This window comes from Lepidochelys kempii, chromosome 7 (assembly GCF_965140285.1).
Source record: "Lepidochelys kempii isolate rLepKem1 chromosome 7, rLepKem1.hap1, whole genome shotgun sequence".
Classification (NCBI taxonomy): Eukaryota; Metazoa; Chordata; order Testudines; family Cheloniidae; genus Lepidochelys; species Lepidochelys kempii.
Genome location: NC_136386.1, coordinates 37666589 through 37692070, shown reverse-complemented (window position 1 = coordinate 37692070; position 25482 = coordinate 37666589). Strand labels below are relative to the sequence as shown.

The 25482-nt window shown below is 39.6% G+C and overlaps 1 protein-coding gene across 13 annotated transcripts in view; it reads right to left on the bottom strand.

Moving 5' to 3' along the window:
- Positions 1-25482, bottom strand: part of RAF1 (Raf-1 proto-oncogene, serine/threonine kinase) — a 96969-nt gene that overhangs the window by 46765 nt on the left and 24722 nt on the right. For 7 of the 13 annotated variants that reach the window (XM_073352235.2, XM_073352230.1, XM_073352240.2 and 4 more), the window contains 9 exons: positions 17076-17308; positions 13762-13874; positions 11418-11520; positions 9249-9406; positions 7604-7702; positions 5583-5736; positions 4119-4178; positions 1661-1688; positions 1437-1564 (listed from right to left, as the gene is read on the bottom strand). In XM_073352235.2, coding sequence (XP_073208336.1) covers positions 1437-1564; positions 1661-1688; positions 4119-4178; positions 5583-5736; positions 7604-7702; positions 9249-9406; positions 11418-11520; positions 13762-13874; positions 17076-17282 — 1050 coding nt within the window. In that variant the 5' untranslated portion in view covers positions 17283-17308. The other 6 variants (XM_073352241.1, XM_073352243.1, XM_073352232.1 and 3 more) reach the window with 5 other exon arrangements.

Genomic DNA, 25482 nt, shown 5'->3' with positions numbered 1-25482 from the left:
TTTTAAAAGATATTTAAGGTATTGACAGTGTCTCCAGCAACTGTTAAGGAAAAGTGGCCTACTACCCAAAGACCACAAACAGCACAAGTAGAAAAGCATTGATTAGGAAGTTTGGGGAAGTGTACAAAATACATACATCTAGACAAGACCTTCATGGCAGTATTTGAGTACCTCACAAGCATTAATTAATCCTCAGCAACACTGAGGTACGAAAGAGGAAGACAAAGGGACTTGTCCACGGTTACAAAGGAAATCTGTGGCAGAGCCAGGAACTGAACCCAGATCTCCCAAGTCCCAGACCAGGACCAACAACTACAAAATCACTCTACCTCCTAATTTAAAATAATTCAAAATTGCCCTTTCATGTCAAAAATATCGGCTCTATGGTGAATCACCTTTCACACCAGACTGACATCCCTTACATTTAAAAGGATGCTACAAAGTGACTTAATCCTATTTCATGCATCTGAAAGCATGTAACAGAATGAAAAATGCATTCCTGATTCCAAATCTTTTTTTCCTTAAAAATGAACACAGCAGCTCTGACTTGTTAACAACACGTGAGCACTACACTTGGTGAATAATTTAAAGTAATATATTTGCACCATGACGATCATGTAAGCGCATAGCTTAGTTTATGAGCAAGACTTACATTAAAGCAGGATACATATATTACTAGGAAATACTCTCTTACAGAGCCTAATGAAGAAAGAGCAGTGCATGAGAACATCATCATTCTTGACACCCAACTGACGTAAGTTTCACCAACAAAAGCACCAGTGTGGACAGCACTAGGTCAGCAGGAGATGCACTCCTGCCAACACAGTTAATGTTGCTCATTGAGAATGGCTTAATTATGCTGGCAGGAAAGCTCTCGCCCATTGGCATAGAGCGACTATAAAGGAGACCTCATAGCAGCGCAGTTGCAGTGGTACAGCTGTGCCGCTCTAAGGACTGTAGTGTAGACATAGCCTTAGACTTACAGGCCTAAACTACTAGACCAAGATGTTAAAAGAACACTTGCATTTTGTTAAATTCAATTTTCATAACAAATTTCATTTAACTACTTACCACTAAATTGAACAGACACTGTCAACATCATTTTTCAATGAAAGCCAAAGGAAGTTTCAAATGAAGACAAACAATTTTAAAAATCTAGTATCTTTCAAAAAATATATCGACCTTTAAAAAAAACTCAGATGATAATGCTTGAATCAGTACTACAAACATTTTACATGGGACATGAACTTGAAGTTACACACAGTGATTTGTTATAGGAATTTAAAGTACAAGGTCATCTCATTTCAACACAAACTAAACAGAACATTCCCAATAGTTTCATCACCAGTTATGGCCTTCAAAAACTGGAATTTTGTCACAAAGTCCCTCTTTTTCTCCTTCAGGATTAGTCTGAAAACAAATACTACAGTACTTACAATTTTGTTTTTTTCTTGTGTGTTGGATCCAGGAGCTCTCTCTCTTTGGGCTGGCACTGGGGTTTTCGGTTGAGACCAGCCAGTTGGGCTTATATTGTTGGGACTTCCAGACAAAGCTGATGGTGAAGCTTAATACACAAAAACAAAGCAGGAAATATGAACAAGAGAAAATAAATGTTGAGTAAAAGAAAGAATTATAATTATTTTATGTATAGAAATCTTACCTGACTCACTGTGACTTCGAATTGCATCCTAAAACGGGAGAGAAAATAAAATTAAAACAAAAAAAACCCCAACATTTCAGTAAGATGTCAAACACAGAGTGTGGAGGGAGGAAAGGGGTCTGGAAATCAGATATCAGAAAACATAGATCACCCATGAAATGGTGCTAAAGAGCTTTGATTCAGGGCACCAGATTACTGACCAGTATCTTCCAAAACAGAATGTTTTGGATATTTTAGAAATCATTTAAGAATCCAACTGTTACTTGCTGAAAACATCTAGTTTGCCCCCTTTTCAACCTGGCTCTAATCATGAGCTTGCACAATTAATTTACATAATTTTCATGGGGAAGTTAAACTATATTGCTATACAATGGCTCCTGCTGAATAAGAACCTTTGTGTCAAAGAAAATACTAAACATGTTTTTGATATTCCCAGCCATTGTACTGTCTTGTGAAACTGTTATGCACCCCTGAATTTCAGATAGGTACATAATTCATAACGTGGCCTACTACCTACAGTGAGTGCATTTAGAAAATTATTATTATTTTGGCACTGCATTGAGAGAGATTCCTTACACATATAATGGGGAATATTGTTAGAATGTGAACAAACTTTAAAACCAGTAGACACTTTGGAAGTACATACACCCACTGTACCATGTGAGACTGCAAAAGATTGAGATTTGTACTCTAATACCAAAGTAAATAAGTTCTCACAAGATTTACATCGCTGACCGAAACACAACTCTACAAATAAGCTAAAAATAGGTTGTTACACTGCACCAGAGTTGGCCTTTCTCCTCCCCTCACCTCATGCCACACAAACTTTAAAGCACTTAATTCTGTAATCATGCACAGGGTCAGTTCTGGCAGAAGCAGCTTTTCCAACTTGTTCCTTCTACTAAATCATATCCCATACAAAAGTAAGTACAGGAAAGGCAAAATGGCTAAGTACTACACAAAGCAGGAACATGCACTACAAAAATGTCAAATATTAAAAAAGATTAATAGAAGTCAATTCAAATCTTCCAACCAACTATCCACAGATGACATTTAGATTTCATGGCAGTGCAGAACAACCTACAAGTACCCTACACGAAGGCTTATGAATGATCCATACTAACTCTATTAAGGTAAGCAACGTATTTTTAAAGAGTTGTCTTAATTATAATTCCTAAAGATTCAGTTAGAAAGGTATGCGGTCATGGCTAGTAACAAACTTTGACCTATGACCTGTGTTTTGAATCAAAATATTCACACATTTCTGCTGTACTTCTCTGCTCTAACCTTCAGCAGATTACAATGTGCAGAAATCTAACTCTTTGAAGCACTCTTGAATTACACTACCCGTTCAAGAACGGAGACAACCAGGCACAAAGCAGAAAACTTTATAAGAATCTGCAATCAGTACCAGTGATGGATTTTGTACAGCTGCCCAGGAGTGTAATTTCAGTCAAATGAGTTGAAAAACTCACCTACTTTAAAGAAAACCATTTTAAAAAGTTACATTTTTAGATTTACATACACATACACCTGATTTCTAAGGAAAAAAGCACTTCTACTGTACTTCAATAATTTTATTTTATCTCAGTTTGGGCTAAAGGGAAAATATTAACCTCTGCTGAATCCTTTTAGTCAAGGAAATAATATAGGCGCTCTTTTGAGTAATCCCATACATATAATTATACACCAGTACTATAATTTGTCATTTACACCTAATCTTTATGTGAAGTACAAGTAGTGCAAAGTGGCTCACTTGCCAGGATTATCTGGGTACACCTGACAATCGTTTCTCTGCCACAGCAGGGGCTTTGGGTAGTGGTGCACCTGAGTCCCTCCTATTCTCTGGCTGTGGCACATAATAGTCTAGTCTCCTGTGGGCTGCAATACTTTGATCTAATTATGGTTGTTGGACTTTGTGCGTGGGTGCTGGGTGGTGTTGGTGGCCTGTGATCTACAGGAGGTCAGACTAGATGATCTAGTGGTACCTTCTGGCCTCAAGCTATGTGACTCCATGAGCACACTATTTATTTAATCTTGGTTTCTACTTGGCTATATCATCTTGGTGTGGCCATGCTATAATTCACCAAAACAATTCCCAGAGAGAAGGCCAGACAGTACGTTAAAGGACGTGTTTGAGACAAGATATTATTTTAAACATTGTGGGGCCAATGCATCTTTAGTGTAAACCCTACTAAAGTGAATGGGTTTACACAAAGGATGAATTTCACTTTCTGTAGAATTATCAACTTAACCCATGACTGAAACTACTCTGCCCAGGTATCCCCTCCAATTACAGTACTCACATATTAGAACTGAACTAAACCAAACATGCCATACCAACATCTTTATTAAACCAATTTTAGATTAATAATTTCACTTAGCCATTACTATGGTTTACAGTCTTACAAATGCTGTTAAATTGCAAGAAAGCAAAGGCACGAAGAAAAATACCTACTCTTCCCCTCAAACAAAATCGTCTGCACCAGGAACTGGGAGAAGCATTCAAGCTGTTGTTCTAATACAAAGCAATGAGAAATAAAAAAAAAGAACAGAGGAAGTAGTAAAAAATAATAGTTTTCAGTTGCTAAGATGAATGAATAAAAGAACAGAAACAATCAGGAACTTGAGGAAAGAAAAAGCAGCTTTATTCATTAGCTCTGTGCAGGTCATATTTTTCTCTCTATTAAGTATAGTTTTAAACTACTGAGAGAATATTAATGCCCACATTTTTGAAAACTACTTTATTAAAAACCAATCTTTTCCATTCAATTACTGTGTGAAACACCTTCCAGAGATTATGTAAAAAGCTATTTGTTTCTGGAAGACTGCACATTTACATTACTTCATTCACAACCCTTTAAGATATTAAAAAGGTGAGAAGGGAGAAAGACTGGCATCTCATTATCACAGTATATGAAACACAAACATGACAATGTATCCGTCAAAGCCCTGTGTACTACACAATTATTACGGAAGCCCCATAAAGCCCAGCTTGAACATAGCCTCTGCTCCAAAAAGAGCTCAGAAGCTCTGCCATACAGGCATCTTTCCCCAGCTGTAGAGTCCAAAGGTGCTCAGAAGATACGCTCCCTCATGAGCCCTTTTGGAGGCATGCCAGAGAGGAACCAAAGGCAACAAGCCTTTCTGTGCATCTTACAATCTCTGCAGCTAGGGATGTGTCCTGAGAAGTTCCAAAATCTGTTAGAATAAAGGCTCTGGTTGGTAGGAACTGTGCAGGTCATGCTCCTCTTCCTGCAAGCCCCCCCGACCCCCAGTGAGTTTTAACATTAATAGTACCTAATAGCAACTAGAGCACCTGTTTCAGGCTTGACTGCACTGCCAATCTACAAAAAGAATAGAAGTCTGAAAGCAAGTTGCAGGAGGGTGAATCTCAGCTGTGCTGAAACTTACCACCTAATTCTAGGGTGCTTAATGCTAAGTATAGGTCTAATGGGCTGCATAGCACAAGAGGCATTGCCTTTAATATTCATTCTTTGCAAATGACATGCAGATATGCACCACCATCTGATTGATTTATCAATTTGCTTGTGAGTTTATGTTTTTTAAATGGCAAAGAACACATTCCAAAGGACCGAACAGTAAGCATCTGTGTAGCAAATCTGGTCTTGCTCTTGCGCAGTAAGAGTGATCTGTTGAACTTCTGAACATTAGGCTCCAACAATTTTCTGTAAAGCAGCACAAAACCTGTTAAAAGTTTTTGCAAAGGTGAGAGGCTGCAAGCATGAAAGATAAGATACTTAAATCTCTAGGCAGATGTTGCTCACCCTGGGCTTTCACCACTTACCAAACTAAGGGAAGATGTTAAGAAGAAAATAGCAACAACATGATTAAAACACTGGTTAAATAACCAGTAGTAGTTTTAGATGAGCTCTACACAGTTTCTTATTCAGCATATTACCTCAATTATCCTGTTGTCTACAGGCATGGTAGTGCTGACCATATGGACATTCGGGGTGGATGTAGATCTCTGTCTTTGGGACAGGGAGCCCTCAGAGGAAGGATTTGATGTGTTGAATGTGAAGGCATGAGGCGTAGAGTATCTGTGCTGGGAACTGACATGAGGAGAGAGGAAAAATAAGTCACAGTTCATTTTTCTTTCTATACTAGCTGCAAATTACTGTATAGCATCTTGCCTAAAAACAAAGACACACAGAATCCAGGAAGTTTAGTCAGCAAATAGAACTAATCCTATTTAGCCAGTTGGATCTTGCCCAGTTTAATTTAGGAACAAAATCAAAGGGTTTTAAAGCAAGATCTTAACAGTTGGCAATACACGCCTGGCACGTTCAGCAGCAGTCTGTGGTATTTTTGCCATTATTTAATTTGTTACTCCTCATTTCAACTCCTGCCGACTCATATTTAACCAATTGTTAAAATACTAGCTCAGTTAGAATTAATTCCGATCTGAGAAATTTAAGCAAGAACCTTCTTTCAAGCCTCGTCAATTTTTAGGAGTTTAAAAAATAGTTTTTATTTGCTATGAAAATTATAGTTTGGGAAGGGGGAGTAGATTGCTGGGACTGTTCAACTGATCACGCAGAACAGCTTACGAGGAAGTCATGAAACCTAATACCAGCTAAAAGGAGCTCTATACAGTTCTATGGAAATCAAACAACAGTGGTTAAATAAAGAATGTAATTTGTCTAACATATGGCCAAGTACTGGATTACAGCTGAAGCAAAGAATTACCAATCAGGATTAAAGGCCAACCAAATCCTGTTTACCTTAAATCACATAAATAGCCAGATTGAAGTAACTAACTATTTACAAAAGATGACAAGGATGCATCCCTAATCCATTTGCTATTACCCGGGTTGCAAGTGGGATAGGAGGTCAAGAAGGAATGAGTTACTACTGCAGATCCCCCAAAAGACAATGTTTCAAGTTAACATGCTGGGATCACAGAAATGGGCTTGCACCACTCCTGAAAAGACAGTCTTGTCAGGAGGAAGCTGAGGGGCATACACTTCTGGCCTGGCCTAACCTCATCAGCCTCCAATACTGCAGGGAAAGGGACCCAAGCCTGAAGTAAGGGTCAGAGGACATGCTGCATGGAAGGAGAACAATATGCATTTAGCATCTAAATCCACACAAATTTTCTTTAATTTTCAGAATTTCAAGAGTAGTATGTTTTCTTTAACCTATTATACACTTTGTTTCCTTTTTAAACCCCTCTACTTAGGTTAAACCAGGGGTTCTCAAACAGGGGGTCAGGACCCCTCAGGGGGTCATGAGGTTATTACATGGGGGGTCATAAGCTGTCAGCCCCCACCCCAGACCCCGCTTTGCATCCAACATTTATAATGGTGTTAAATATATTTAAAAGTGTGTTTAATTTATAAGGGGGGGGTCACACTCAGAGGCTTGCTATGTGAAAGGAGTCACCAGTACAAAAGTTTGAGAATCACTGGGTTAAACTAAGAATATGCAGTAGTATCAAAACTGATGGTGTTTTAAAAATTTCTATATATGACTCATGCAAAACAAATGAATCATCCATTTTCACATATGTACTACATGACTAGTTGTGCTCTAATGGGGCTATTGGCACAGGACTGTCTGAAGGAACTTATATTCTACAGCATATTACTTTTTGATACTGATATTGTTAAAAGACAATAGTCTCAAATATTTAAAAAAAAATCCCCACACCTTTAATGATCTGATTTAAAACCTCAAGACTAAAAATTCAAAGCCAGCAATCTCAAGTGCAAGTGTTTCTTAATCCTAGGAACTGTAGAAAAGGGGGATATTACACACCTTATTTACAATCTCTATATGTAAAGAGATATTAGCATTTCAGCCTTAAAACTGAAGTGATATTGTTTTAGTGCATTCTGTCCATCACCAGTATTACATGATCATTCCATTTTATTAAAACTATACTTCCCAAAACAAAAAGTAATGGAAATAGTTTACCTAACAGGCATCCGGGAGACAGACTCACGCATCCGTCGCATTGTCAAGGGAGGTAGTGCAGGGACACCACTGTCACTGATATTTGAATTAGGGAACAATCTGAAATATCAACAAAAAGAATTAAGTAAGTACTACAATACATCCTGATCAATGCTACAAAAAAGGGTATGATTATAGGTTCCTATTTTTGTGTTATGATTGATTTCTATCATGCAAGATATTAGATTTATCCATATTTATATGCAGTTTGTTTTCCTGCTCTGTCTTTAAGCTTATGGTGTGCTCTATGACAAATAAACCCTTACAGACCTAATGATTTTTTTCAAGTGTTACTTCTAAATTCAACTTTGGGTATTAGCCTTTCCTGGCATGACATTCAACACCAAACTGCTAGTGCAAAGGAAGGTTTAGAAGTTAGCTCTGAATCCTACAATTTATCCTACACTATTTGGGCTGGTCTACATTAGAAAGTGCATACCTACGCAACTAAATTTAGTTAAAATAATATAAACTACTAATGTAGATGTACTTGAACCATTTTATTCATTTAAATAGGTTTAATTGCATCTGCATTAGGATTCTGCAGCAGTATAATTAAATTTATTTTATTTATAATTAAATTTGACTTAGTTACACTTAGTTACGCAGCTTCCTAATATGAAACAAGGATAACATTTTCAAAAACCCCTTAGTGACTTAGGCCATATCTACACTTAAAAGTTTACAGCAGCACAGCTGTACCAAATACAGCTGTGCCGCTCTAAGAGTGCTTGTGTAACTGCGTTATGCTAGTGGGATAAAGCTCTCCCGTCGACATAATAAAACCAGCTCAATGAAACCACGCCCCCGAGCGACAAAAGTTTTGCTGACATAAGGACTACAGTAGACATGGCCTTAGAAACCTAAATTTCATTGAGTTTCAAAAGGACTATGGGATCTGGGGTAAAATTTTCAAAAGCCCCATAATACCAATAGTACTCTATGTCAAAAGGGTTAATTTTTCCCTGAGGCCAAGTCTACACTACCCGCCGGATCAGCAGGTAGTAATCAATCTATCGGGGATTGATTTATCGTGAACAGTGTAGACGCGATAAATCAATCCCCCATTACTCTGCTGTCGACTCCGGAACTCCACCAGGGTGAGAGGAGGAAGCAGAGTCGATGGGGGAGCAGCAGCCGTCGATCCCATGCCGCAAGGAAGCGAAGTAAGTGATTCTAAGTCGATCTAAGATACGTTGACTTCAGCTACGCCATTCTCGTAGCTGAAGTTGCTTATTTTAGATCAATCCCCCACCCCCAGTGTAAACCAGGCCTGAGACAAAAATGAGTTGTACAAGGAACTCTTGCATACGTCCATGTTGAATGAACTTTGAGGTGACATTACAGAAATTAGCTGGACATTTGCCATGTCTGGGTCTGCTTGTCCCAGAATATTTTACAAAAAGAGCCTAATATATTTCATGGCAATAGTCCTATTGCATAAACTGGCTGGGAGCAGATACTGATGGTTATTTCATCACGTCAATACACAAATCTTTTTACATATTACACTGCTCACCAATTCATAACTCTCACTGATATTAAGACTGAGTCTGAGATTCTTCAGTCACAGAGACTGTTAGTATTAGTAATTAAAAGCTCTTACAAGAGTTGCCTGATATTGCTCCAGTCCACACACATGGTTGGGACTTTAGTGCTGCAGTGTTCATGGAATTTGTAGCCACACGTCTGACACCGGAACCCATTTAGCAGGAACTTCTGGCATATGTCACAGAAGGCAAGCTTTAGAAATGTCTTCCGAGCCTAAAACACAAGTTAAATGATTAAAATGTGTGTACACACACTCTCACACCCCCTTGTGGTACCAGCTCTGTCAAGTGGCTTGGATGAATACCTAAGGATCTGGCAAAAATTAACTGTAAAATCATGAATGAAAACTTTTTATAAAACTGTTCCACACCAAATATTGAACTTAACACTATACTTCAGAAAGTCTGTGGATTTGTGCTGTTACAATTATGGATATTTTGTAGACATTTAGTGAGCTCTTTACCTAGCTATTTAATTCTCAAATTTAAGTGTATCCTTGCAAGATTCAGAGCACCATCTTGTTTCCAATAAGGTGCTTGGGAGTTTTGACATTGACTTCCTTCATTGACGTTTTAGACTCCTAATGTAAAGCACCAATCACTTCACCTTGGACTTTTCTTTTCTCTTTTTTAAACAGTTATAGAATTGCGTGTATAAAAGTAATCAATATGTTATGCACAAAAGAATGCTATTTAGTAGTTATATTCCTTATGGCAAATTTCCTTTTAGGTGAACTTCCGTGTTTTTAAACATCTTGACATCTCTTTACCAAGACTTTTGGGAAGCAAGGCATATAACAGTCCTTTCCCCCACAATGTACAATTAAGGCAGGATCCAAATCTAAGAGATTTTACACTTTCTGTTCTGCCTGGTCACAAACAAGTTCGCTTGCGGTCTACCCCAGACAGAACAATGGATCAAATAAATGGGGCATCGTTATGTCAATCATAACCTTTCCAACTGACAATCTGCTAAAAAAAATTGTTAGCCCTGCCTGATGTATCAGAAGGGTTTCAGTCTTTATCCAATATCCCTATAGAAAAATCAAATCTTGTCAGAGAAGACTGGAATGAAGTTGCCCATCAGTTTAGATAATGCATGGTCATATTGTGAAAAAATTTGGCCTTATTCCATCTTGATAGAAGGAAGAAAGGCCTTGAGAGCCAACCTTATTGTTCTCCCCTCCCACACAATTAAATGTAGCCTGGCTTTCTTTTGCTTCTAAGTACCATAGACTTAGAGTTGACATAGATCAGAACTCCAAACCTGCTTGGATATATCTGTTGCCTTATCTCTGTTGAGTACAGTATTGACTGGATCCCAAGCAAAGGAATCCCATAGCATGCTGTTGGGAAGAAACTATAATCAAAACGAGTCACCTCCTGACAGAACAAAATTCTGTCGAATTGTGAACATAGCCTCATACACAGCCTGGCAAAGAGATGTTATGAATTTGCAGGACATCAACATGCTTAACATCCTGAAAAAAACAACCAGCCTCTATAACAGATTCTATAAGTGGGCTTCATCATTGATTTTTTTGACCGAAGCATCCAGACTCCAAATGCAAGTCATTTTCAGATCCTGAACCACCTTCCAAGAAGGCCATATCCTTGGAAGCACATGCACATATACACAGTTAAACCCAGGTGACGAAGACCATCAGTCACCAGAGACAGGCATTTCATGACTATGCTTAGGACTACTGCTAGCCCAAAAAGCAACACCTTATTCTAGCAACAATCATTGTCCAGCTGATACCTTCAAAAAAAGCAAACATGCGTGCCAAAGAAACCATGAATACTTTCTCTTTGCATAAGTGATGCGAACTTTACTGAATATGTAAGAGAAATTATTCAATTTTCTGAAATAAAAGACTAAGGTGAAGACATCCATTCAGTTTTGGGATTAGAAAATACTGTCAACTGGAGTGTAAAAAAAACTCTGCTTCTGATCCTCTGTCAGGTTGTTATTTCATTACTACTATTGTAAATAAAAGAGGGCATTGACACATGTTCTAGGCCAGGTCTGAAAAAAATTACTGAGATTAGGGGACTAATACCCGTAAATAATCTGGGGTTGTTGTCATTCTGGTTTTATTGATTAATAAATTAATAGTAATTTATTGGGAGAGAATACTGTAGCATCAAGATTTAAAGTTGCTTCCCGTGTTTAAGAAGTCAACTGAACCTGCATTCAAAAAACAGAAGAAAACTAAACTTACAAAGTTGTGTGTTGTAAGTGGAACATGATCAAGGAAATCTACTTGCAGTTCCTCTCCAATCAAGGAGGCAGCATCTGTATTCCAATCTAAGCGTGCTTTTTTGCTAAAAAGGAAAAAAAACTGAGAAGTGAGAATAATTAGGTCTATTCAATAATGTAAATTGTAATACATGCTCCTATAACATAGATTCATAGATATTTAGGTCAGAAGGGACCATTATGATCATGTAGTCTGACCTCCTGCACAACGCAGTCCACAGAATTTCACCCACTACTCCTGCAAAAAACCTCACACCTATATCTGTGCTACTGAAGTCCTCAAATCGTAGTTTAAAGACTTCAAGGAGCAGAGAATCCTCCAGCAAGTGACCCGTGCCCCATGCTACAGAGGAAGGCAAAAAACCTCCAGGGCCTCTTCCAATCTGCCCTGGGGGAAAATTCCTTCCGGACCCGAAATATGGCGATCAGCTAAACCCTGAGCATACGGGCAAGATTCATCAGCCAGATGAAAACAAATACAAGCAATCTCTTAGAATTAATGGTATTTCAGTGTTTTGTTTTTAAAAAACAACACAGAATTGTACGTGATTTCCAATTTTTCAGCAATAGCAGTTTAAATACCTTACATGGGTTGTCATATATTTTGATGATTGTTTTTATAAGATAAAAGGCATCCAGGTGTTATGGTGATGGGCACAGTAGAAATCTCTTTATGAACAAATGTACCAAATTATGAATGGCAAGTTTAGTGATATAGAAACCATATTATGTGCTTGAGCGCCAAAGTTACTTGAGATCTCAATACAGACTCAGTTACACAGAGATTAATACCCACAAATGACTGTCTCATAATTGTGGCTTCAAAAAGCATTGAGCCCAAGTCTTCTGATGTGTGAAGTTAATACATTAACTCAACGAGATACCTTCACACTCTCTGCTTGTAAAATAATCATTTGGCATTTAATAGCAGCACCCCCCAGCCCTACAGAACGCAAAGGAATACCTGAGATGAGACTCAAATCCATAACATTTTAAAATTTCCACAGGAATTTATAACATTAAAATTGAATACAAGGATCCTTATTTGAGAGAATCAAGCATGTATAATGCTGAAGTATGTATCTTCAAATGCAGGAAGAAAATATTGTGTGTTCAAATTTGAACACACAATCTAGCTAGATTAGAATGATATAAAGAAGTCTGTAAAAAGCAGCTAACTCAGATTTTTCCTTCTTCAGTTTTGAAATAGAAGTGCAGACATATTTCATGGTGTATATAAAATCCTTACTATTATTCCTGAGGGAATTCTGCACCGAAAAATTAAAAATTCTTTGCCAAAAAATAAAAATTCTGCACACATTTTAAAATTCTGCAAATTTTATTTGACAATAAATAAATGTAGAGGCTCCAGCATGGCAGTGGGGAGCACTGGCCACATGGAGGTGGGAGATCACCCTGCAAAACCCCTTGCCCTCCTGGGACACGGATTTGGTGGTGAGACTGCACCCAACCCTGACACAGCACAAAGGCTGGCCCTGCCCCAGAAACACCCCAGGACCCTGTCCCTCTGTGCCAGGCACACCAGATGTGGGTAGACAGGCTTAGTCCGGCAAGATCCAAATGTGGAGGGGCTTGGGGGGAGAATCCAGGTGTGGGGTGAGAGGGTTCTGTGTGGGGCAATCTGGGTGCGGGTGGATCACTGGGGGGTTCGGGTGGGGGGGATCTGAATGCACAGGAGCTCGTTGGGGGTTCCTACAGCAAGGGGAGGTTTCTGGGGGTGGGTCTGACCCAGCCCTGGCTGCTCCTTGCAGGGAAAAGAAAATCCTTTCCTCCCCTGCCCCCAGACAATCTGGGACTAGCAGCTGAGCCTGGCGCAGGGTAGGAGTCAGTCATCGGTCGGGGTCTCGCCAGGGCCCCCCCCCCCACTGTGGTGATTTACCTCTCCACCAGCTGCTCCAGGCACCCAAAATGATGTGCCCACACTCCTGGGGAGGGACACATAACAGCTCTTGAGGCTTCTCTTTGTTTCCCCATCAGAAAGTAATTTTTCTGCAGGGAAGCAAAAAAATCTGCGCATATACAGTGGTGTAGAAATCCCCCAGGAGTATGAGCATTTAAATAAAACTAATATTTAATTTCTTACATCATTTCAGCATGCTTAAGGCATGGCTTGTTGAATAAGAAATCTGAGAAGAGCAAAGAAAGCATGAAGAGAGTCTTCACAACCAAGTTAGACTTCTAAAAATGGGGGAAGAAACCACAGTTTCTGCTAGTTTAAAACCAGGATTTGAAAAATCCAACAGAATGTTAAAACTGTTTCTCTGATTTAGTACACAGCTTCTTACCCTTTTTGTTCATTAAAAAGTCGAAAAACTGCACAGCATTCTGGCTGCAGACCTCTGACTTTGAGCGCCTTCATAAGACAATCATGTAGGGTCATCCCATTCCGCACATTTACCTGTGAACAAGAGCCAATTCAAAACTCTAATGAGGACATAAAAGGGTTTAAAATACCATTTTTCTGATCTTCATATTCTACACAAGACTAGACACATCATATTCTACACATCACTACAGTGAAATTAGACTTAGTAGCACTTTTATTAATAGAGACTGAAATTTCAAAAAAGTGTGCCTAACATGCCACACTGATGACATGTACAAGCATTTCTAGGAGCAATGCTAAAACAGATTAATAAGAGATACTATTTCCTTCAGAATTTAACTGAACAAATCCATCCAAAAATCCATCCAATATAGCTTTCCCTAGAAAACAAATGAGCCTTACATCATGCCCTTAATGTAAACACATTTGGAGCTCTCAGATCAATGTGTGAAGGAGCAATGAACTCAATCATCGTGCCACCAGAACAGTTCCCAAACTTTCAAATCCAGGAACTGAGTGAAACTGAAAGTACCTTAGCTGATTTGAGGTGGTGTGACAACGGAGAGACAAAGGTAGTCTCTTAAGTAGCCAGATCCCAAACCATACATACAGGGCTTATTAAGATCAAACACCACACAGAATGGCACCCAAAAGCAAATCAGCAGCCAATGCGGATAGCTGATATTGCTGCTCTCTCATTGGCTGCAATTTCAGAATGGTCTTCTAATGCAGCTCCCATAGAATGCATTGTCAAATCTCAATAGGATAAAGACATGGGTAACTGTGGCAAGGTCTCCCTTCAAACTGAAAGGCTGTAAGTCTGATCAGATGCACATAGCAGTGCTTTTTGGCCATCAGTGCTACCCCTTATGATCCAGAAGCATCTCCAGTTGTGAACCTCCTTAACAAATGGTATATTCACCCCCATTTAAAAGGGGAGACCTGCCTTTGCTACCCTCCCTAAATGTTTAAGAATAAACTACTATGCTTAGTGGAAATTATGGTTGCATCATGTGCATCAACTTCTGGGCTTCTGTAAGAATTTAAAACTTCAAGATAAAGAAAAGTTATCCTTCCATACAAAAAAATTTCATTATAATAGTTATTTTGCTTTCTAGGACGGTCAGCAGAAAATAAGAGGAAGTTAAGCCACTGTTTGCTTCATTCGTTTGCCTTGACATTAAAGGAAGTGAAATGTAAGGTTGAATGTTTGAATCTACATGCCCATGAGCACATTGGACAAGTTTGTGATGTCTTATGCTCAATTGGATGGTATTTCTCTGTTTGGATGCAATATATAACTTTTTAATGCTGCATCCCTACCACTTGATCTACAATAGACTCAAGAATTATGCCTGTATGACCCTTTGGCTCAACATGCCACTTGATCTTGACCAAAAGAGAAGCCAAAACAAAGGCAGATGATACAGGTTTTGTGTATGGCATTCTGAATTTGTCAATATCTTCTCATCAGTTTTGGAAGGAGGTATTTTGGTGATTGCCACAATCACTTTATTGTAACGGTTTGCTATATTTACTGTGGCTAGTTTGTTTTTCATACCAACAAAAATTGTTCTGGATATTCCTTTATTATGAGAAAAGACCGCCTTAGATTTAAGAAAAAAATTCTGCTTGCTTAACATAAGAAATATCAAACATATTTCTTTTTCCCCCTAGGAAACACTGGCAGTAGTTGGGCTTGGAATGTGATGTTTGAACCAGAGGTTGAAATTTGAGTTACAGCTCTCCCAGCCTAAGTCTCATCCTTTCCTCCTGTTCAACTTTCTACCTCCAACTATGAGGTCACATTCCAGGTCCTCCACAGGAAAAGCAGTAAGTCCTAACGTAGAAGCAGAAAAAAGCTTTTCAGAAAATGTTTGAGGCAGTTATATAGATCAAAGGATCCATTCCACTCTTTAAAAAAAGAAAAAAAACAAAAAACAAACCACCACACACTTGCTTTACAGTTCACTTTTGAAGGTTTGTCTACAAAAGTTAACTTGTGGTATACAACAATGGACTTGCTGGGACTTAATGTTTTGGCTCATGGCATGCTGTCCTAACAGGCCAGACAGGCATATTTTCTGTCACACCCACAGTAATATATCAACTTGAGTCAGGAAATTTTGTTGTAGTTTACTGTTTTTATGCTAGACAGAATGTTTTATACTTGACACATACACAGACAGAAATGACAGCACTGTGAGTGGGTGGATGGCATTATGTTGAGGGAAGGGACAAAACATGAATTAGGATTTCAAGCAATGGATAGAGTTTTAGCGTATTATTGGAATGCTCCGCTTGGAACAAAGACCAAGCAATGTTTAAGTTCAATCTATCTTCAATATATTTCATTGTAGGGATCCATGTTGAAGCAACCTGTGACAAAATCATTATATATTTGAGTTCACATAGGCTAGGATAGTTCTGCAACAGTACTGTAAATTAGGTTAGCCCACTACTGTAATCTCTTGCCATTAAATATTTGAATGTAATCTACACATGTATATTGTAGAACGTTGCATCAGAATAAGATGCTATATTTTAAAATATAGCCTTTAGGATTAATGGACTAACAGTGACTTTCCTAAACATAGACCAACCTTCCAGTTTTATTTAACATTTCTGTTGCCACATACACATTAACAATAGTAAAAGTCTATTATATCTCATAGGATGCTTCAGCACTCCCTTCTTTTGGAGGCGTGTAGTCGACGTACATGCACAGTCTCCCTACCGCAGGTAAAAATAGCAGTATAGACTGTGAGGCATTGCTTAGGTGAGTAAACTACAGATACATCTGAAGTAGACTCAAATACACATCCTACATGGATCTCTAGTCACCCAAGCCGTCCCTCCCAGTCTACGTTGCTATTTTTAGCCATGTAGCGTCCCACTGCCTCCCTGCTTCTGAAGCCTTTCCCCATTGCAGGAAAAACTCTGGCACCAGGGAAAGGCTCCAGCACCTCCCTGCTGCCAGAGCCCTTCCCTGCCACAAGATAAGGCTCTGGCAGAGGTGAAGCCTTTCCCTGCTGCCTCCTCCCAGCCAGAACTTTTCCTCGCCAGAGTGAAAGGCTCCAGCAGCACGCAGCTGCTGAAGCTTTCCCTGCTGCCTCCCCTCTGCCAGAGCCTTTCACTGACACGTGTAGCTACATACTGCAGTGTGGATGTGGTACACTTTTGACTGCTGCATGTAGCTACACTTACACTACACAGCGTTGCCAATAGACCGTAATGTAGACGTAGCCATACATGAGGCTTGTGTAGACTTACCACTGTGCGCTGCTTGTTAGGCAAGAAAACCCGAATGGTATTACTAGTCTTAGATGTATCTGAGAGCTTGCCATCATCAGAAGCTCGGCGTTGATAGCCAAACTGCTGAACAATAGTAGGTGAAATACAGTTTGATCCATCAAAGACAGAATCCTTAAATCCAAAACCGTTACTGATGGTCTTCCAAGCTCCCTGAATGTGCTCCATTGATACAGGCTAAGGAACAGCAAAATCTGAAATGAAGTACAGGCAAAAGAAATTACAACGTTCTCAGATGTTAAGATAAATCTGTAAGCAAATACAGTAAAAGACCAAACAATGTAATAAATAATACCACCTTATGCTTTTATATAGTATTTTTCATCAGTAGATCTCAAGTGCTTTACAACCATGGTATCATGCCCTAGTTATATTGTAAAATTATACAAACAACATTTATGCAGAATGCTATTGTCCGTGTTTTATTACAACAGACAAACTCATAAAAATGTAGTTACAGCAATCTCAGCTAAGTTTATTTAATTGTGTAGATCTCCATAAATACAGATGCGTGCACACATTCCTGTGAATCTTGAAAGCAACACGTTCAGTGCACACTTACATTTCTGATGGAATTTTTCCTTTCCAAGCTGAAGTATACTTCCCTCACTCATGGCTAAGTACATGCTACGTTTGAAACTAAAAGGTCTGAGTTAAAGTATAAATATATTTAAAGTGTGAAGTCTTTTTTCTGTTCAGTTTTTTTTAAGTCATTATCAAGCTTTCCAAAAACTGAGAAGAAACAAAATTAAGCCCATACATTCCCCCCCAAAAAAGATGAGCAAAGAGTATCTGAAGACAGGGCTCTACAATTACACAATGCAAGCTTTTTAAGTATATTTACCTAGCCAAGTTACAGTAAGAGAGATTATTGCTAAATAAGTCTTTGACAATTATCTCTATTCCTGATCTTAATATTCTTTATACACACAAAACTATGTTAAAAAATTAAGATTGCGAAGTCAAGCACCCAAAAGCTAGGAAATACTAGAATTAAGGCTGTCTGTGCAACCTTAATTCAGCCCTCTTATACATATGCATTATGACAGTCTTTAATTACATGATCACACTTTTTTTTCCCCCCAAAGGATCCCTGTCTCATTCGGTACATAAAATGGACAGTTCTCACTTCATGAGCAGTTATTCAATAATTTGTTTTATCTTCACAGTTCAATGTGTGGCCCTAAAACTTACTTACTGCACTTTACTTAAACCCTGTTCTGAAGGCAGAATTACTAATTTTCTCATGGGCTTTACGATGGATCACTATTTATGAGTACTCAGCATTATTTAAGTTCAAAGCACAGCTCCCCCCACTGACGTCAGTTGCAGCTGTGAGTGCTCAGCCCTTCTACAAATCAGACCCCAGGACCTCAAGTAAAGTATCCAGAAATTGAAGAATGCATAATTACAGATCATGTGTGAAAAATTTGGTTTAAGTGACTTGCCTAGCATCACATCGAAACTCTGTGGCAGAGGATAGGATAGAATCTAGTTTTCCATGGCAGCATTTAACTGCCTGCATGAGACCATCCTCTCACTTTAAGCAATTTCCTGCTCATGCACTACCACGTCTTCCAACTTCTGCAACTAATGAAGTAGGAGTCCTCCATCACTATACTACCTTGATTCATCCCCAGAGCAGGTCCATCTGTGCAGTGACTTAGGCCAGGGTCCTGTGGAAAAAACAGTATGTGATCATGTAAACACCATATCATAATAAATATATAGAAGGAGGATGAATTAAAGTTACATAGGCAACCATAAATCTGGCATTTCCTAACTTCTGTGTGCTCAACTTTGCAACCTTAATGTTTTATTAATAGGGGAGTGGGGGGATGGAAGAGAAGAGGTTCTGTGTATAATTTTCCAGTCTTTTAAAGAGCAAACAGGGAAAAAAATTCCATCACATGGCATCATACTAACACCTACATGAGTTATCAGCAGAGCTGGAAACTTTAGATGCACTGGACAGACCTCTACCACTTGGGCTAACAGAATAAGTGATAGCAGTAATAGGTTGTCATCCTCTATGTGGACCAGCACTAGAGGGGGATAAGACACTTTGCTAGTGGGCTTCACAGGTATGTACTGACAGCAAAGGAATGATGAAACTCAGAAATCTGGGGTTCCATTTCAGGCTCTGGAGTAGAGTGTTCTCTAGAGGTCAGATACTTTTCTGCCTGTTGACACCAAGTCCTGTCACTTCCAATCTGTCCAAGTACCATTCCTATCTCTTCCCCACCCCTGCCTCCCAGTCCAAGTCTCCATGTCCACTTCTCAGGCTTCTCATCCCCCAATCCCAAACTCCTTGTCAAACCAGTCTCATTTCCCCCCCTCCCAGATCTTCATTCATTCTCTCACTCTCCTTGCGGGTTCCAGTTGCTCCCAGATCTGTCCCCCTCTCTCCTTGTCTCAGGGCTTGTCTACACTTACCAAGGGATCTACGAGCAACGATCGATGCATCGGTCAATTTAGCTAAACCCTGGCTAAAGACCCACTAAATCAACCACAGATCGCTCTCTTGTTGACTCCTGTACTCCACCGGATCGAGAAGAGTAGGGGGAGCCAACGGGAGAGCGTCTCCCGTAGACACTGCATAGTGTGGACCCCACAGTAAGTAGGTCTAAGCTACGTCTATTTAAGTTACACTATTCACGCAACTCAAATTGTGTAGCTTAGATTGAATTTCCCCTGTAGTGTAGACAAGGCCTCAGTAGCCCCCCTCCCTGGCAGCTTGACCCAGTCTCATTGCCAAGTTTTTTCCTGGCTCCATGTCTTTTATCACCTCCCAGCCCCGTTCCCTGACACACTGGTCTTCGGTCCCAGTCTCCTTCTCCTCCCACCAAGCTCTTTGCCTGATCTGTGTTTCCCTCTCCCGCACCAGTTCCCAGTCCGAATTTTCTTGCCCAACCAGCCCACCCCCCATCTGGCTCTCAAACCCAGTCTCCTTATCCAACCAGCAGTTTTCCCCCCACACTCCAGCTCGCACTTATAGTTTCTCTCTAGTCCCAGTCTCACCAGAATCCTTGTCCCAATCTACTCCCCTTCTTCCCCGGTCTCCTTTTATCCCCTCAGGTTTCAAGTCAGACAACTTCTTCCTCCATGCTCCTAGGTGCCAGCAGAGTGATAATCAGAGTAGAGAAAAGACAGTTTCTCAGTTCCAGTACCCAGGTCACAGCTACTGGAAGCTACAACTACAGGAAAAGTTCAGTTTTGCCCCCTTAGCCCTAGGAATGGAGCATGCTCAGTCACTTTGTTAGGACAGTGCATGCAGAGTTTGGTCAGCACTAAGAGCTAACGAAGCATGCCCCAGGAAGATAGAATCTTCACAGATTTTAGCCACTAAATTTTGTGTTTACTGAGCACATGCAAACTAAAATTTTTCAAAGTTGTATAATTTATCCAAATTTGGGTGGATTTGCACAGGAATTACGAGACATATTCTCTATCAAATATCAGCTCTAAACTGGTTCTACCATAACATTAAGCAATCCTCTCCTTCAACTGTGCCAAAAACAATAGGATCTCCCAGATGTTGTAGTATCAAAGGGATAAAAAATTTTCTGAAATACCTAAGGAGCTCGAATCCCACTGAAAGTTAATGGGACTAAGACACTTCTGAAAATTTACCTAGCATGCATAAATGAGACTGGTTTTGTATTTGCAACTTGAGAATCAAACAGGAAAGGAGACTAATGTCAGCAAGTTAAATTACAACAGCTTTTATAGTTAAGAGTGGCTGTCTAACTTAAACTGATAAGCTGTTTAGCCAATCTGGATCAAGATTAATAACTTACTAGCTGTGATTTTTTTTTCAGGGAGAGGACAGATGTCAGGGAGCATACCTCCTCTACACTTATTTCCCATAAAATCTCAACTTGACGTGGTACTTGTTTCCCTTAGCACTGAAATACCAACTAATAGTTTTCCCCAGCCTTTCCAAACTTCAGAACAACAAATTTGTTAAGATCAGGTAGACTCTACATTAACCTATCACAGTTAAAAATGCAACTGATACATAAGAGTCCCAACAAGTTACATACAAAACGTAGAATGAAGACAATAGATGGATGCTAGCTATAATTTCCTGTAATTTCTAATCAAATTTAAGAAGCATTCATAAAAGCCTTTGATTCTGATATGCGAAAATATACATGTTACTGAACATGAATATTAATAGACTTGGTCATACTATGCTGGTTTTACAATGCCTTCCAGCTACGTATTACCTTTAAAGAGAAATGCTGCAAACATTATTTTGACTTTCTAGAATTATATCACTGGGCATATGATGTCACATCTTTAGATTGTACATAGGGCTTTAACAATTTACCAGGCATCAACAACAAGAGGCCTATAAGAAAGATTTTTGAGGGAGGAGCTTCTACCACCAGTGAGATCCAGGAGTGCAGAAAGCTAGACAACTTCCAGCTGCTGGGAAGAGGAGGGTGCTCTCCATGCTCCTCTTCCTAGCACCACAGATGTGATTAAATCCAAGTCACTTCCAACCCCCACCTGTACAGAAAGTGTCCTCTCTTCACCTCACCCCAAAAGCCTCCTTCATTTAAAGGAAGTAGTATCTGCTACTCACCTTCCCCTGTTCCCTTATATGCTCTGGGGGTGGTGGCGATTCTTAACTAGTCTACCCCTTTTTCCCCCTCCTCTACTTTTCAATCCTCTTCCAGACTTCCCTGGGAGGCAGCAAATGACATGACAACGACATGATTCTTCCCAAAAAATTCTGATGGGCAACGCAACTGCCCAGAATCATGTGAGCTTTGCACTGCTGCATTTGACTTTTACTGAAATAGTTAAGCTGTTTTTGAGCATAATTATTAAAAAAAAAATTAATTTTTCTAAAAAAATAATCTTGTAACCACTTTTTGAACAGTTGCAATATCACAACGGAAGTTGATGCAAACACACAATGCTAATTTGTTATGGCTGGATTATAAAAGGGTTTTTAAATGTATGTAGTGTATGAATACAAGAACAAACAATTAAAACTAATAAGCTCCCCAAGTTCCTTCATCTGACACTGCATATATTTGTAATCAAAAAGAGGTCACCTCAGGATTCCACAGGACATACCCAAGTATAGTCAAGTGGAGCAATATTTCAGTTATGCTCGGTTGGGCACTGAAATGCGATCGATGGAGGTGCATTAAAAAAAAAAAAAAAAAAAAAAAAGAGATACAGGAACGCCAAAGGAGGCCTTTCTTCCACATGATAGAGAAAGGTGGAAATCTAATCTGACAAGGGCTCCCACCTCATGTACTGCACATGTACGGTACATAGCACTATACTCATGTCTAGTGAATAGCAGCACACAGAAAAATGTGTTTTATTTATCTTTTTTAAAAAGTAGGAAAATCTATACAACGGAACTGCATAAAAAACATTCAAGTTGCAAATCGACCCTATCAATAGTCAGGAAGGGACAAAAATTAAAGTTGCTTGTGCAATCTTAACACTGCTGCCTTATATACATACAGATTTTCCTTATATATGTATGAAATACAATAAACTATATTTAAAGAACATTTATGTTGCAAAATCAGGCACAGATAAGTCAGGAAATGCCATTTTCACAGTTACCTTTGCCAAGTTATATCTGCCCCACTGCATGTCTATCCTGTGCACTGAATGAGGCAGGGTCCTGTGGAAAAAATAGAATGTGAGCATGCAACTAAAGACTATCATAATGCATATGCACAAGGAGAAAGAATTAAGTTTCCACTGACAAACAAATCTGGCATTTCCCAGCTTTGAAATGCTTTGACTTTGCAATCTAAATACCATTCTTTTAATGTAATCGACTGAACTTGCAAGGCCTTGCACTCAACTTAATGACATTTCTCTGTTTGGATGTAATAACTTCTGAACGCCACAGCTATTCAATTCCAAAAGTTCAGGGACTGTTCTAGGTGTCAATGGGCAGAACCTACTGATTTTGGTAAAAATGGGAAAAACCAAAAAGGGAAAATGGAGGACTCATGGAATTCCCTGGCAATACACCTGATCTTGGTTCTACCAATTCTCCCAATACAGTTTTAAAATGTTGACACCCTGAAATAGAAAGAAAATAAAGAATGGTGGTTTTGGAGGGAGATGGTGATGCACACAGAACCACTGACATAGGAAGTAGAATGGAGGAGGCACACAGAACCCATGGCATACAGGGGGAGTGGGGGAACCTGGTATGGAGTAGAAAGGAGAAATTTGGGGCATGAGGAATTGCCTGGTGAGGGCAATGCGCTCAGCCTAGAGAAGCAACAAAGCCTGTGACCCTATATTTTATTTGGATGTAATTTCCTAGATTGGTTGGGGGAAGGGGAGTAAGAAAGAAAAAAGGTACAAATAAATACTATTATGTACAACTAGAAAAACCTCTAAACAAAGATAGCCACCACTTGAGCTAAAGGATTAATTATATTAGCTGGCACAAGCAGAAGGCTCTCTCATAGTGAAGACCGCGGGGGACAAGCTTTGTCCACCTCTTTTCCCCCCCTCACACTAGGAGGTGGGATTTTGGGTTCAGGAGGGAAGAATGAGGAGAAATAGGCTATGTCCTGTGATTGGGGGATGGGACAAGCTTACTCTCTTCTCTCCCCACACTCCCTGAAATCTCTTTTCAGCTGCTCCAGCAGCTCACAAGTATTCCTTTGTGCAGCATGTGTGGCAGTGGTGGTACCAATCTAGGAATTAAAATGTTCCTTTTTTATTATTTTTAAGCATGCTACCAAAATTTTTGAGGAATACAAAAGATGAGAAAAGGCAATTTTTAAAATTTGTATCTTGCCAAAAGCTGAACAACATTTCATGGGACAAAAAAAAAAAAGCACTTCCCCAGCCCAAGGGCCTTCCTCCTGCCAAATATGGAAAGCCTACTGCATACCAAGGAACAGTGAGAGGCTGTCAAGTAAAGATCATGAGAATCCATGAAGATCACAAGAATCTTGTAATAGAAAGTGTTAGGCAGTGTAAATATGGAGATTGCAACCAGCTTCCCCTATAATATGAGTCTTCAATTACACATTCACATACTTTTTTCCTCAGAACCTTTGCCTTTGGACCCTCAGAACATTGGACAATAAAGCAAGGTTATGGAGTGCATTTGTTTAGGGGTCCAAAGCACCCCTCTTACACACTGCACTAATTGGCTAGTGTGTCATGCATAAGCCTGGTGTCCACTGTAAAAGTTTTAAGGCATGTAGCAAATGAAGCAGGATTCTGCTGGAAAAGAATAAATAGCTTTGTGACTAAGGCACTGGATTAGGAATCTAGCAATATGGATTCTATTCCTGCCTCCGCTGCAGACTTCTCGTGTGATCTTGGGCAACTCATTTAGACCCCGATTCAGCAAAGCACTTAGCACATACTTAACTTTAAGGACAGTTATATTTCCACTGAATTTGAAGAGATTACTCATATGCTTGAAGTTAAGCACATTCTTTAACAGTTTTACTGAATTCTGGAACCTTAAACTGTGCCTCAGTGCCACATCTGTAAAATGGTAGTAATACAGTCCTTCCTTGCCCTATGGGGATGTTCTGGGAATAAGTTAATCAAGATATCATACTAGTTATGACAACCATAGAAAAGTCTAGAAAACTCTGTGACAGAATCGGAGCCACTGTGTAGTCATTTAAGAATACTGTATGTTGATCTGGGTATTAGGATGTTTACAGTATGAATACACTAGTTTAATCTAATCAGAGGCTGTAAGGAAAAACCAAGCAGGAAGCCAGGACAGGAAAAGGCCCCACACACACTGAAGATCAAAAGTTGTGGCAGGTTTAGAAAAGGAACACTTTCTCAAGAGAGAGGAAGTTGTTTGGGGGAACCAGAGGAAGACCACTTGGGATGTCTGAAGAAGTTAAGCCGGTCTAGGTTACTAACAGGGGATGATAAGCCTTTAGGTAAAGCACACATCCATGTACTCCAGGGGTTTCCAACCTTTTTTCATTTGCAGACCCCTAAACATTTTCAAATGGAAGTGCAGACCTCTTTGGAAATTCAGCTTGTGGTCTGCGTCCCCTACCATACAAGTCTTGGGCTACGTCTACACTAGCACTTTTGTCGGCAAAACTTTTGTCAGTCAGGGATGTGAAAAAACCCACACCCTTGACGGACATAAGTTCCACCGACAAAAGCGCTAGTGTAGACAGCACTATGTCAGCGGGAGACATGCTCCCACCGACATTGCTACCACTGCTCTTTGGGGGTGGTTTAATTATGCCAGTGGGAAAACACTATCCGGTCAGAATAGAGCGGCTACACAGGAGACCTTACAGTGGTGCAGCTGCAGCAGTACAGCTCTGTCACTGTAAAGTCTGTAGTGTAGACACAGCCTTAGACTGAA